Consider the following 12,713-nt stretch of genomic DNA (forward strand, 5'->3'; position numbering starts at 1 on the left):
GGATTTGTACACACTCAGAATGCTGAGGTGGCTTACTGAGAAAGGGAAGTGGATAAGGAAAAGTGTGAAAATGCCTTTGCCCTTAGAGTTTCCTTCCTTGGCAAACAATTTGGGGATTTGGCACCTGGGCCTCCAAAAACATAATTCATCAACAGGACAAAAGGACGCATCTGGAAGCATGTCATCCACAAGACTTTGGACCACTGTGTGAGTTCAGATAGCCGGGAAAGTATCAAAGTTTGCGACAATGCAGACTGATGCACTAAATCTGTTTTTGCATGGAATTACTGAGGCAACCAGGGCCGCAAGCCGAAGCCAACGCAGATCAAAAATAAGCCAATTCCTGTAGAGCACCTTGTTAACATGTCCAACTATACATCAAAAATATTCACATTTCTACTTTTTTGGCCTTCAAATTTTATATAATAAGAATACCTCCACATGCGCAGTAAGGTCTAATTATCAAGCAACACTGGGTAGGAAGTGGATGGTAAAATATTCAGTACATTTTGGAAGTGAAATGAACATAAAAGTTGCATGTATTTCCCAGTACTTTTACTATCCCCCCTGCTTCTGAAAAAATGCCAAAAAAGCCACAGAAAAGGCCAAAAATGTCTGCTGTAGCACCAGCCACGGAAATGTTAAACATCCAGTACTAAGGACATGTTTTCTATTTTTAAATGTGATAGAACCCCTGAGATAAAGCACCAAAACCCCACATCAAGGTCATTATGATGACTTTTAATTGGAACAGATATTTATATGGTGGATCAGTTTGGTGATTCAGTCAGCGAGCAGTGCAACTACCCATTTGCATCATGGTTATTTCTGACAGCCAGCAGCTGCTGAATTCTGCTTAGAGGCACTAATTGTTTCAAAGAAATGGGATGAACAAATAACTCACTGGGCTACATGTCCACCCCAGAACCTCCAAAAGTACTTATAATGCCCCTGGCTTTACTGTGTCCTGCCTGAGCCTGTTGCACTGGGTCTGGCCTTCAGACTGCCCTGACAACATTTCTGTACTTCTGAGGACGACCTGACTGTGCTGTAATGCATGTCTGAATTTGTTAGTCCTGTGCACAGCAGCTGCCAAAACATTAAGGTTTTAGTCTGTGAACATGTAGTCTTGCAGAGGATTGTTTTTTATGCGTATATCTCACCATTTGATCGACACAAGTTGCGCCTGTGTGTTCAAGCTTATTACACAACAAATTCTACCAATCAGCATGTGTATTTGCCCAGAGCTATAACGCTCCTGCACACAGATCTTCAAGTTTTGGGTGTGCCATGTCAACACAATTAGTGTGCAAGCTGCATGAAATGAAAGAATTTTTAAAGTGATAATTAGAGGTTAGGATGACTAAGCATGTATTTTGGAAAACCCATTGCATCACATGCACATATAACAGGCCTTTCTTGATGCTAAAAAGGAAATAAATGCCCTCCGCTCCATAGACAGTATTGCTCTGAATGTTTTATTTAGCAAATCATAATGCATCACCTGTCTAAGGACAACATGGTCAATGTGGACCAACTCAGTACAGTAGGCATTTGCTATATTTTGCCTAAACATTTTAACACATTGTGATCTTTTTAAAAACTGTAAACTCCAGACAAAGTGATAATCTAAAGTGCTTGTGAAGAAAAACAAGATATGAGAGCAAGCAAATTGATAATAATGCACGATAATACTTTTCTTTCAGAAAGAAAGTCCAGTGTAAAAAAATGAACACGTAATAATAATAATAACAGTAGAATAAAACTGCCCCTCAGCTATGACGTTATTCAAACATTTACCAAATAACTCTTCAACTGGTCTCTTCTTAGACTATTTTTGGTTATATTGTTTGGAAAAGCCGTTCAGCATACAGCATCCCTAAAACAACTTCTGTCACCCTTCCAGACCTCAAACCCTCAGTGCTTTAAAATCCATATAAACTCTTTTTAAACACCTGTCTGAAACTTTCTCACCTTCATACTGTATTCCTTTATGTTCACTTCCTGATCAACAGCATAAACAAAAGACTGGGAATCCTAAAGCTCTGTTTGGACTGATAAAACTCAGTGTACTGAATCTAAATCTGCAGTGGAACCTTAAATCCACCCTGTTGTGTTTCCTTCACATAGAACAGCAGACATCTTTATCTTTTCTTCCTCTGCTGCCGAAGCACCTTTCTCCTTTTCATGATCATGTCATGCAGTTTGTCCAGGCCATCCCTGAGTCCCTCTCCTATGATGGCACAGGCTGGCTGCAGATGCCAGGGTGTTGCCGGGCCCAGTTCTTTCAATGCCAGCAATTTTTCAATTTCTGCCAGCCCCAGAGAATGCCTCAAGTCCTGCTTGTTGGCCACCACCAGCAGGGGCACTCCCTGGTTGTCGGAGGTCTTGGCGATTTTATGGAGCTCTGTCTTAGCTTCCTCCATGCGCTCTGCGTCCACAGAATCCACCACAAATATGATGCCGTCCGTGCATCGTGTGTACGACTTCCATAGCGGGCGCAGCTTCTCCTGACCACCGACGTCCCAGAAGTGAAACGTCACAGTCCGGTGGCCGCCCAGAGAAACTTTGACCTTCTCTGCATTGAAACCTTTGGTGGGCACAGTGTTCACAAACTCATTGAACTGGAGTCTATACAAGACGGTGGTTTTCCCAGCCGAGTCTAGTCCAAGGATGGCAATGTGAAATGACTGGAAGAATGGGATGTTTGAGAGGAAGCTAGGTTGTTCCGACAATCCATTCCCCATCTTTCCTCATGAGGAAGGATGGATGATAGGGGAGGTAGAAGCCAACTGTGCTTAGTAGTCCTCAGGGTTGCTTATATTCCAAAATGCAACGACCTGAAAGCATAGTGCCAGTTAATGAGGGCGAAACAGACTTGAAGTAAGCAACACTGTCTAACACCTATATGTTGCAAAACATCTCAAAAAAACAAAACAACTCTGTTTTGAGTTGAGAAAGGGCAGGCATTTTACTTGTATCTACCCCCTACTGGTGGACTACACAGGACTTAATTTCAGTAGTCAATGGTAGGAAACAAAAACAGAAAAACTGCAGTATAATATAAAGGCAGTAAATCGCTCAGTTAGCCACATCTCTTATCTTGCACTATGCACAAGATCATGCACAAAGTATGGTCCTGTTTAGTCCATGCAAACATAGTGTTAATCTGGTCTATGAGAGCTAACAATGTTTTGATCTTACAGGCTCATACTTTAGGTTTTAGGAGGTTTCAGGAAAAAGTGCAAACTACAGTGATGTGTGTGATGTGTTTGGCCCTGAGAGTAGCTATGTGGCTAAACCGACTTTAAAAAAATGACAAATATTCCAAATGAATCACTCATTAGTAAACACTGACATTCATTTGGAATGCAAACACATTCAGGTTCAAAACATTCAATAAAATAATCTGATGAGGTGAGAATATGTAAGATATTGGGTCCCCATACAACAACAAACAATCCAAAATGAGTCCATAGAATACAGACAAACCACAACTTATTTTGAATAATCGAAATGCATTTAAACTACAATTGTGCTATCAGAAGATTTTTACAACCCACACTCTTCCAAGCAATGTGTGATGGAGGACTTCAGTTTGTTGGACAAAGTTTATAATGCAGCCTTTAGGACCAGGAGAAGCCATTTTAACAATACAGTCTAATATCACTGTGTCAACAGCATGTTGATAACTTGGCAGTAAGAAGCCGAAGCATTACTAAGAGCACAATGACAGGATGTTTTTTCTATTTTTACTCCATTTATTTTATTTGCATACACAGTTTGATTTTATGTTGTTATGGTCCCTGTGTTACATTTATTGGGCCTATTTTGTTGTTTTACTGTATACTACAGAAATGTAATATACCGCAGCCTTATTGTATTAAACACACAGTTTAGAGTTTGCTCTATATTTACAAATAGTTTGACATTGCGGTTATTTTATATCCATGTTAAAAATGTGGGTACCTACCAGGGTGAGGCATCAGTGGAGAACACACTAAAGCTCTCCGGTCTGAGCAGACGCAGTGCCGGTGCAGTCTGACATTCAGCCCGCTCCCTACTCTTTATTTTAGAGGCAACACGGCTGCAGAACCGTCGCCAAAGACGGAAAAACCCTCCCGGCGTGTCCTCGGTGTCCCGTGTGGATCCACCGCGATGACACTGCTGCTGCCGCTGCTGCTCTGTGTGTTGTCTGAAACAACGCCCACACGGACACTGCGGGAGCATGCGATTGGTTGGTGTCCTGACTCCTGGATGAGCTGATTGGCTAACGAAGCTGTCAATCAGGTGTATGCCCGGGAACCAGGATCACCTGTTGCTCAGGCTCTGTCCCGATGTTTTACTTCTTTACGGTGATTTTTGTGTTATAAAAACGAAGCAAGCGATAACAAGGATGGCGATGCCATTTCGCTTTTTGTAAAAGCTGAAGTGGCTGCTTCACCTCAATTCCAATGAGAAACCAAGGTATATTTTACTAAGACTATATTTGTTTTCAGCTTTATGCACATTTAGTATTCACAACTTTCGTAAGACACTCGAAGAAACCCCACTCAACAGGCTAAAATGCGCTCCAAACGCCAGACCTTCCAAACGCTTCAGAGGTCCATAGTTTGCCTTTCTTATAGTGTTGCGCTTTGTTAAGCTATAAACATTCATACACTGCATACCCTGCTATGCTAATGGCTAAATTAAGCTAGCAGCCGCACCCGACAGACATTAGCAATCCTTTAAAGTACATTTTAAACGTAACTTACCGTGGCTCGGGTCGGAGAGTCGGCAGCGTGTGTTCCCCTCTGACCATCTGTGTGTGTGTGTGTCTGTGTGTCTGTGTGTGTGTGTGTGGTGACAGGCTCTGACAGTGTGTGTGCAGAAACAGCGCCGCCCCGTTCATCCGCGTGTTTTTGTTTAAAATGATTGGTCAGTCTGCAGGAAAAGCAGCACACACACACACACACACACACACACACACACACACAGTCCTTCAGCTGATCGCGCTTGATAGGATAACAAACAGTAACTGGCCTGTAGCCCCTGCCTTACATAACCTGCCTCTGCTTCTAAAGTATTTCACATCTCAACCGTTTCTTTGATTTGTTTACTCTCACACAGAGACAGAGGAAATATACAAAGTATTCCATATTTAGACATAGGACATAGGCTGTAGTTGCACCATGGCAGACACGGCATGTACACAATGCCCAGCATGCTGTAGTATTTACATTTATAGAACAAGTAGCAACATCTAAGTCATATGAAACAATACTAACCTGGCTGTGTTTCTATATATTGAAGTTATTATTAGAGTGCTCTGTAATGTTGCATCATTGTCTACGTGTATATTATCTTGTATAGAATAGAACAGAAATACTTTATTCATCCCAAGCTGGAAAATGTCACAACAGCAATATACAGGCACTCAGCAGTAAACATATACCTCTAACGGTAAAAGTAAACAGTAGATTTCTGTTTTTGGTTTTAAATTCAGCTCTTATCCATATTGTGTACAAGGTTTTATCCCCAAAATAAAATATCATTATCAGTTTTGAAATGCACTTTTTCATGAGATGTTAGATTTGATTACATTATTGATAAGAATAACAGGGGGTTGGAATGAGAAACCGCATGGCAGCATGTGGCTCACTGCTTTAATGTAGTGATTGATGTCTTTCTTTTATTTTTAGTGTGTATGTTATGCACAGTCACAGATGACTCATTAAGCACAGCTATTTCAGATATGCTTTGAACATGTGCAGGCTTCACATGTTTATAATTCTTGGTGTGCTGTAAGAACAGCTGTCAGTGGTCCAGTGGACCTGATGACACCACAGTCCCTGCATGTCTTCTGCCATGAGCTGGATGCTGTGGGATTCCTTGAATAAGCTACTTGTACGTAATTCTTTATTATTAGATATTTTCATGCAAGACAGGTGGAAATCTCATGTTGTTTTTGTAGGATAATAGTTACAAAAGTTCACCAACTAACTACATGTTAGCTCGCCCATATTTGCAACATAGGAGTGCAGAGCTTTCAGTGTCCTTAAACCTCATTCATGTTTATCTGTTAAACTAATGTAATGTTTACTGACTGCACACATCAAAAACAGTAACATTGATACATCAGTAACTTAGCATCAGATCCATCTCATCTCATCTCCCTAAATCAGCAGAGTCATTAGGTTGAGAATGTATTACAGGCTGGAATAAGTAAAGCATTGATGAAATGTGGAAAAATTCTGAAATATTAAAAGTATAGTATCTACATGGAGACAAATCTGCAAGAAACAATGAGATTCAGTCTTGGCATGAAAAAACCAGTGCATGAAATGAGCTATTCCAAGCTTTTTTGAACTTTTGAATTATCTATCAGCTATTGTTTATTCATCAAGTCATGAATTATTTTTCCAGGATTCACTGAGTTTTGCTTCCACACGGTCCAAAAATGCACTGTATGCTCCTCTTCTCCGTCTGTGTCTCTGTGAAAGAGAATTAATGCAGTATTAGTAACAATGCTTCAATGGGTGTCAGGGATTAAAATCTATATTTTTTCGTTTAAGCAGACTAATCTAATCTTCAAAGATATAGTAGTGTAAAACGTTTTGGAAATATTTATCTTAACGTTTTGGCAACAGAGTGTATGTAAGTACATGTTATTACTGTATTACAATGATGTCATTGTGAAAGTAGTATTTTACTGCTTCTGGATTTCATAGGAAGCCATCATATTTAAAAGTTAACCACTGTAACCACAGTTTTATTCGCCTCACATTTGCCATTCACTGAATCTGTGTCCTATTTACCCTGTTCCATTTGTTTTTACATTAGATCCCTTAAAAAAGTGATGAGTTATGCAGATATGAAATTATATCACTGACTGTGTAAGAAGCTGATTTTGGAGGCCAGGGCAGCGGAGGAAGAATGAGCCTTCCATCCCACTTAGGTTCTGCAGGTTTATAGGTATCCATCTGGGCCTTGGTGTCTGTGACACTAGAGTGTATCTCAGATTCGATGGACTGCACTAGAAAATAAATTACATTCATTCAGTGCATGTGTTAGTTCAGATATTTTATTCAAATTGGAAATTCAGAGAGTGCAGACTCAGAGACAATCCACTCACGTGTGTCCAAGGCCTTCAACTTTAAATTCAGGTTACCGGGATCTCTTTCATATGTAGTTATCACATTTGGAAGGTCTTCATCAAGCTGATGGAGAGCAAACTGATGAGAGTTCAGGCAAATATTTTGTCTATACCACCATCTTGTGTTTAAACCAGATATTGCAGTCTAAACACAAAATGTATTTGGCTGTCCTTGCCCATCTTGGATCCCATTTATTTTCAGTGTTTTGAGGTCAAAAGAGGGTAATATGTTATGTTTGCTGACACTTACCGGTCTGAAGTTGTGAGGTTTTGGGTTCTTGTAAGGCCCAGTGGGATACTTTCCCATCCTTACAAACATTAGTTCAGACTCCAGAGTATCAGGAGGCTTGTATGGTGCTATAAACTTTGGAGGATCCTTCTTGGGATTCACATACACCACATTAGGTAGTAATGCTTTAATGCTTTTCTTAATTTCACCAGGCTGTGAAAATGCTGGGGTTGGATCAGTCCTTCTTTCTGCCGTCTGGTGAGGCACAGACAGACGGCTGTACAGCTTCACAGAGAAATCTGGTGGCTTGATGCTCCACACGTCGCTCAAGCTCGGAGTCTCTGTTGGCTTCAAACATTTGCTTCTTGTAAAGGAGAGATCCTGGCTCGCTGAGAATTGGATTTTCCTTTCAAAGGAAACTGAAGACAGTGGAAGCGACAAGCTGTTTGGAGCCATTTTGACTCACAGGTGGCTAAATAGTAGATGTGTGCATACCTTCAATGACACGGAGATCTCTCATCAGAGACTTGCATGTTTAAATCCACAGAGTTTAAAAGTTGTAGTATTTGCTGATACGTTTAGAACGCAGTGCTACCACAGGAGAAAGAAACAGACAGGTCCGATCACAGACACAACAAATAAAAAAGTGCTGCTTGGTAACAGGCGCCTTTTGTCTTCTAAAGAAAAAGACTTAAGTTAAGTAGGCTGAGCTCAGCAGGGCATCCAGCAAAGTAGGAAACAGGAACTTAGCAACAGTGCAAACAATGTGCCCTCTCAAAAGCAGAACCATGGCAGCTTGTTATCATATTATCCTTTGTAATGTTATTAAATGATGTACATGCAGATATACTTGAGAGACACAAAGAAATGCCTTGTTCTTAAATTTTATATTTTTATATTTAAATTATTAAGTCTTACGGACCCAGTGCTTTTATTCATTTGTCATGTTCTAAAGGTTGAAGTGTAAAAATCTGATCAAAATCATCATCATCTGAGCACAGTGGGTCTTAGTATTAGACAATTACAACTTGAGACCACATTAACATACAACTAGCCTTTCTGTGTGGAGTTTGCACATTATCCGTTTTCTCCTTGTGCTCCGGCTTCCTCCCACAGTCTGAAGATGTGCTTGTTAGGCCAACAGGGGACTCTGAATTGCCTGTAGGCCTGTAGGTGTGAGTGGTCCTTTGTCTGTGTATATTGGTGACCTGTCCAGGGTCACCAACAGGGTTAAGATGATGGATAGTAAAGACGGGAAAAGTGTTTCATACTAAGAGCAGTACTACAGCTGTGAGCTGCAGCAGGTGCTGCTAATTGTCAGCCCTTGATTAATTGATCATCAGCAGGTGTGCAGATAAAAATAACTTTTTAAAAATTCTTGCATATGTCTTGCACAAAGACACCGTGAACATGCATCGTAACAAATGCAAATGATGTGTGTTTTATACCACAAGATGGCAGCAGATAGCACTGCATTGAAACTTGGAGCAGTCACAAAAATAGAGTCACAAAAATACTACTACTACTACTAATACTTTTTTTTCAATTTTTGACAGTTTTCTTAAAACATGCAGTTACTGTTCCTGAGCTATAAACACATAAACCAGTATTTTCAATATTCATCACTTGCACAGGCCTGAATGTGTCCTACAGAGATGATGCATCTTCCAGACTCATGCTGTCTATTGCTGCTGCATACAACATTTTAACTGACTGAACCACCCAGAAAAAACATGGAAATAAACTGAAGAAAACCTGCTGGTTTCCCTTCATGGCAAGAGCTCTGTTGATCAGAACAGGACACCCTGCATCCTAAATATCTCCAAAGTTTGTGTTCAAATTTACACGTAGTTTTGTCCAAGTTGTATCTGATGTATCTGGATGTTGAGATTCATTTATCTCTGTGTTTAATCAAAATGCCAACTTTTCTAATGTTTAATTTCATTAGTTATAGTTGACCCACATTTACAAAAGTGTGCATGACAAACTCCAAAACTGTATTTAGCAACAAACATGTCAGGAATACAACAATCCTCCGTGTCAAAAATAACATCACATGGGATAAAAAGAGCTTTGTGTCTATAAATATGGGCCATTATGAACAACATGGATACTCAAGCGGATAACGTTTCTCTGAGGCTGTGATGAACTGCTGTTCTGAACCAGAAGTGTTATGAGAGGTTATTGTGATTAAGAGAACTGTAACATCAGAGGTCTGAGTTGTGACTTAAAAGAGTCGGACAGTAAGCCAAGGAGATCTCCTGGTGTAAACACTGAGTTAATCCAGACAGTTGTTGCGGCGCTCACTGTGTTTGTACTGACTTGGACAGCTGACACAAGGGAGCAAAGGCAACAGGAAATCTGAGCTGAGACCAAACAGCGCCTGTGAAGGACCTGACCTCACTGGCACTGTAAAATCAGGAGCCGCCACTTTCAGAGGCTCCTGTGGACCTCTGCGCCCCTTAGCTCTGTGTCTGAAAACTCCTACCATTGTGTCCAGTGACATTTACAGCCTCTGTGCAGTCAGTGGCTCGGCTGAAATATTTACAGGAGTCCTTTGTCAGACATGACAACCTGAGCTGCTGCCGTTGACCCTGCCTTTCAGTGTTGTTGCAGACATCTTCATGGATAGTGGTGGAGCCTAATTTTATTGGTTTAGCAACAAAGAAAGCAGCATAGATAAATCATGTCAAAGCTTGTAGCTATTGTAAATAGAGGAAACAAAATAGGCTGAACTGAGGAAACTACTGGTCTTGTGACATCTGAGTATGTCTGTTTTAGTGTTGTTTGAGCATGCTAAAGCTATTAAGCTGCTTACAGGAGCAGACTCTACATAGCTCTTGGATTTAACATATAACTTTCATTGTGCCATCAGATGTAGCAGATGGATTTTGTCATATGTCTCTGATCCTGGGGTGAATGTTCTGGGACGTCCACTCCTGTAAAGATTGACAGCTGTCTTGTTCACTGTAGAACGTTGAACTCCAAACAGTTTGAAATGGTTTTAGAAGTCTTTCAGGTTGATGTGCAGCAACAGCTGCTTCTCTAACACCACTGTTTATGTCTTTCTCTCTTGTGTGTTAACACACACCTGAATGTTCCAGAGCAGCAAACTACCAGAACATCTTATAGAGGTCTGCACATATTTTGTTTTTACACAAAAACAAGAATTGAAATCGGTGGTATTAACTTGACATGACTGGACACTCTTAATGATAAATGTGTGATGAAGGCCTACACTTTATTCCAAACAGTTGGTCTCTTCGTTTCCTGTAGCATCTTCTGTACGACTGTTGCAGTCTTCACTGTCAATGGGTTTGTCTGGATTTCAGGCTATTGACTGTCATTGACTGCACAGACATGGTTTGTTGGTGGATAGTGTTTAGTGGTCAGTCTGGGTCAGGGGCTGTGTGATGAGGCTGGATGTTGAGGGGTTAAAGCAGGAATAGCTCCCATCATGACCCTGCTATGAGGGCATATTTATCCTCTACAGTAACTGAACACAAAGCATCTCTCTCCATAGCATGGACCATTTACCCATGTATCAGCACAGTTCTGTAGATTTTTGACTACATATTCTACATATTCTGTGGGACATATAAATGCTCTTACTATTTTGGGTTTAGTTGTTAATAATACCACCACATAAGGAATCTGAAATGTGCCAGGGTGAAAACTTGCTGTCAATGTTGTGAAACTCTTCTCTACATGAGCCCAATAAATGCAGCGATGCAGCTCATCACAGTGTGTCTGGGAACTTAAAAAGCACTTTAACAGTTTGCTGAATGTAAGCAGTGTCAAGTGGGCTGTAAACCAGGGCCAGAGATTTATCAAAGCAAACGATTTATAAGCAAAGGATATGTGGCGGCACTCACTTTTCTGCACTTGTGTTCAACTTAAAGACTAAAGACTAAAGTTCTGCAATCAGTTTTTCCTGCCGGCGGTGGAGGTTAAGGTAATTATATAGTTTGAATTCTCTGCATCATTTAGCTGATATCACATTTCCGCGGGGACACTGCAGTGCTGCTATTTCTCCCACGTCTGCATAACTGATTATAATGAGAGAAAATTACACAAAAGTAGCTCAAGTGTATAAATTAAACAATTAAACAAGGCAATCATCTCCATTTGTTTACCACTTCTTGGCTCCCTGGATTTTTGCTTGAAAGGTATAAACTCAAACATACTGTAGGCTCACTTGACATAGATTTATGTTTTCCTTTCAGGAGGTTTAATCTCTGGTTGTGTAAGATGGAGAGGTGAGCAGACAGAAAGAAAGTAGTTTTTTACCTGATGGCTATTCCAGGCTTCTACCAGGCTGATGGTCCAGGAGGTTTATGGGGGAGGGGATGTCCTCCTCCTCCTCCTCCTCCTCCTCCTGGGAGTCTGAACAGACAAGCGCCTCAACAACACAGTCAGGGAACCTCATGCTGGAACAATCTATGATCTGCACAGCTGTCAGCTTCTCATTGGCTCACAGTACATCTGCAGAGGGTTTATTCAGCATTAATCACAGGAACATTGTCTCACTGACTTTATTGAAACTTTGCAGTTTGTTTATATAAAAATGGTCCACTTGTTGGTTTATAGCTGGTGAATGGCCTCCTTTTAAAAGCAACCTGCTCATGATAGACATGAATTACTATTTATACATGTAATGTTTTATATTTTCAGTACTTATTTGTTGATACCATATTGCTCTCTGATTGTGTTGATGGCAGATCCATGAAAGATTAGCAGTATTCTTTGTTCATCTAAAAGATTCACATAAAACTGACCAACACACACGTTAACTCCTTGTTTCCTTCCTGCCACACCTTTCTGGCATCATCTTTTTAAAGATAAATCCGGAACACAACTATCACTTCCCCTGCTGCGTATTCCCTCTTCTGAACAGGTCTTTGACAGAACATTCAACCTCCTCTCCTGCCAGTGAAACTCTATAGCTGAGTATACACATGGAAAAAGCATGAGAGGGAAAGTGATATCTGCTTTATCCAAACTCCCAGTCTTTGGCTCAGGACACTTCCCACGAAGCACGCAGGCCATCTGTTTAAGCAGTTTGGATTGGTGACTAATGAAATATCACTGGCTGGCTCCATGATTAGAACATCGGGCTGCTGTAGAAAACAAGCTTTGTGCAGATGGATGTGGGCTTGCTGTCATTCAGGGTATTGGTACTAAACATAAAGTTTAAAATGAACATTCTAATGTACTTGATTTGACAAAATGTTGGTAATGTTTTGATTTTTATAGACCAAATAAACTTAAAGGTTTTTAAGCCAAAGTATTAAATGACATTGTCCCGGATGTTCTGTACATTAATCATTAGCAGATGAACTGATT

The 12,713-nt window shown here is 40.5% G+C and overlaps 2 protein-coding genes across 3 annotated transcripts; both read right to left on the bottom strand.

The window, feature by feature from the left end:
• Positions 1-1,464: 1,464 nt before the first annotated feature.
• On the bottom strand, positions 1,465-4,892 carry arl4aa (ADP-ribosylation factor-like 4aa). Of its 2 annotated transcripts, none has more exons than XM_028426258.1 (2): positions 4,758-4,892; positions 1,465-2,840 (listed from the first exon to the last, which is right to left on the bottom strand). In XM_028426258.1, the coding sequence occupies exon 2, from the start codon at positions 2,745-2,747 to the stop codon at positions 2,145-2,147; it is 603 nt and encodes a 200-aa protein (XP_028282059.1). In that variant the 5' UTR covers positions 2,748-2,840; positions 4,758-4,892; the 3' UTR covers positions 1,465-2,144. The 2 variants fall into 2 exon arrangements, with proteins under 2 accessions (XP_028282059.1, XP_028282060.1); XM_028426259.1 differs by lacking the exon at positions 4,758-4,892 and adding an exon at positions 3,974-4,586.
• A 1,497-nt stretch (positions 4,893-6,389) lies between these two features.
• c16h7orf78 (chromosome 16 C7orf78 homolog) lies at positions 6,390-7,823 on the bottom strand. Its single transcript, XM_028425355.1, has 4 exons — positions 7,389-7,823; positions 7,118-7,202; positions 6,876-7,018; positions 6,390-6,476 (listed from the first exon to the last, which is right to left on the bottom strand). Exons 1-4 carry the CDS (start codon positions 7,821-7,823, stop codon positions 6,390-6,392), a joined length of 750 nt encoding a protein of 249 aa, XP_028281156.1.
• Positions 7,824-12,713: the final 4,890 nt, after the last annotated feature.

The sequence above is a fragment of the Parambassis ranga genome, chromosome 16 (assembly GCF_900634625.1).
Source record: "Parambassis ranga chromosome 16, fParRan2.1, whole genome shotgun sequence".
Lineage (NCBI taxonomy): Eukaryota > Metazoa > Chordata > Actinopteri > Ambassidae > Parambassis > Parambassis ranga.

What these genes read in the sequence shown, in the direction of transcription:
- arl4aa (XM_028426258.1), bottom strand. Translation starts at nt 2,747, where the DNA reads ATGGGGAATGGATTGTCGGAACAACCTAGCTTCCTCTCAAACATCCCA.
- c16h7orf78 (XM_028425355.1), bottom strand. Translation starts at nt 7,823, where the DNA reads ATGGCTCCAAACAGCTTGTCGCTTCCACTGTCTTCAGTTTCCTTTGAA. An exon ending in AACCTCACAACTTCAGACCG is followed by an intron (nt 7,203 to 7,388) that starts GTAAGTGTCAGC and finishes GCTCTCCATCAG; the next exon opens with CTTGATGAAGACCTTCCAAA. An exon ending in GTTGAAGGCCTTGGACACAC is followed by an intron (nt 7,019 to 7,117) that starts GTGAGTGGATTG and finishes TTTATTTTCTAG; the next exon opens with TGCAGTCCATCGAATCTGAG.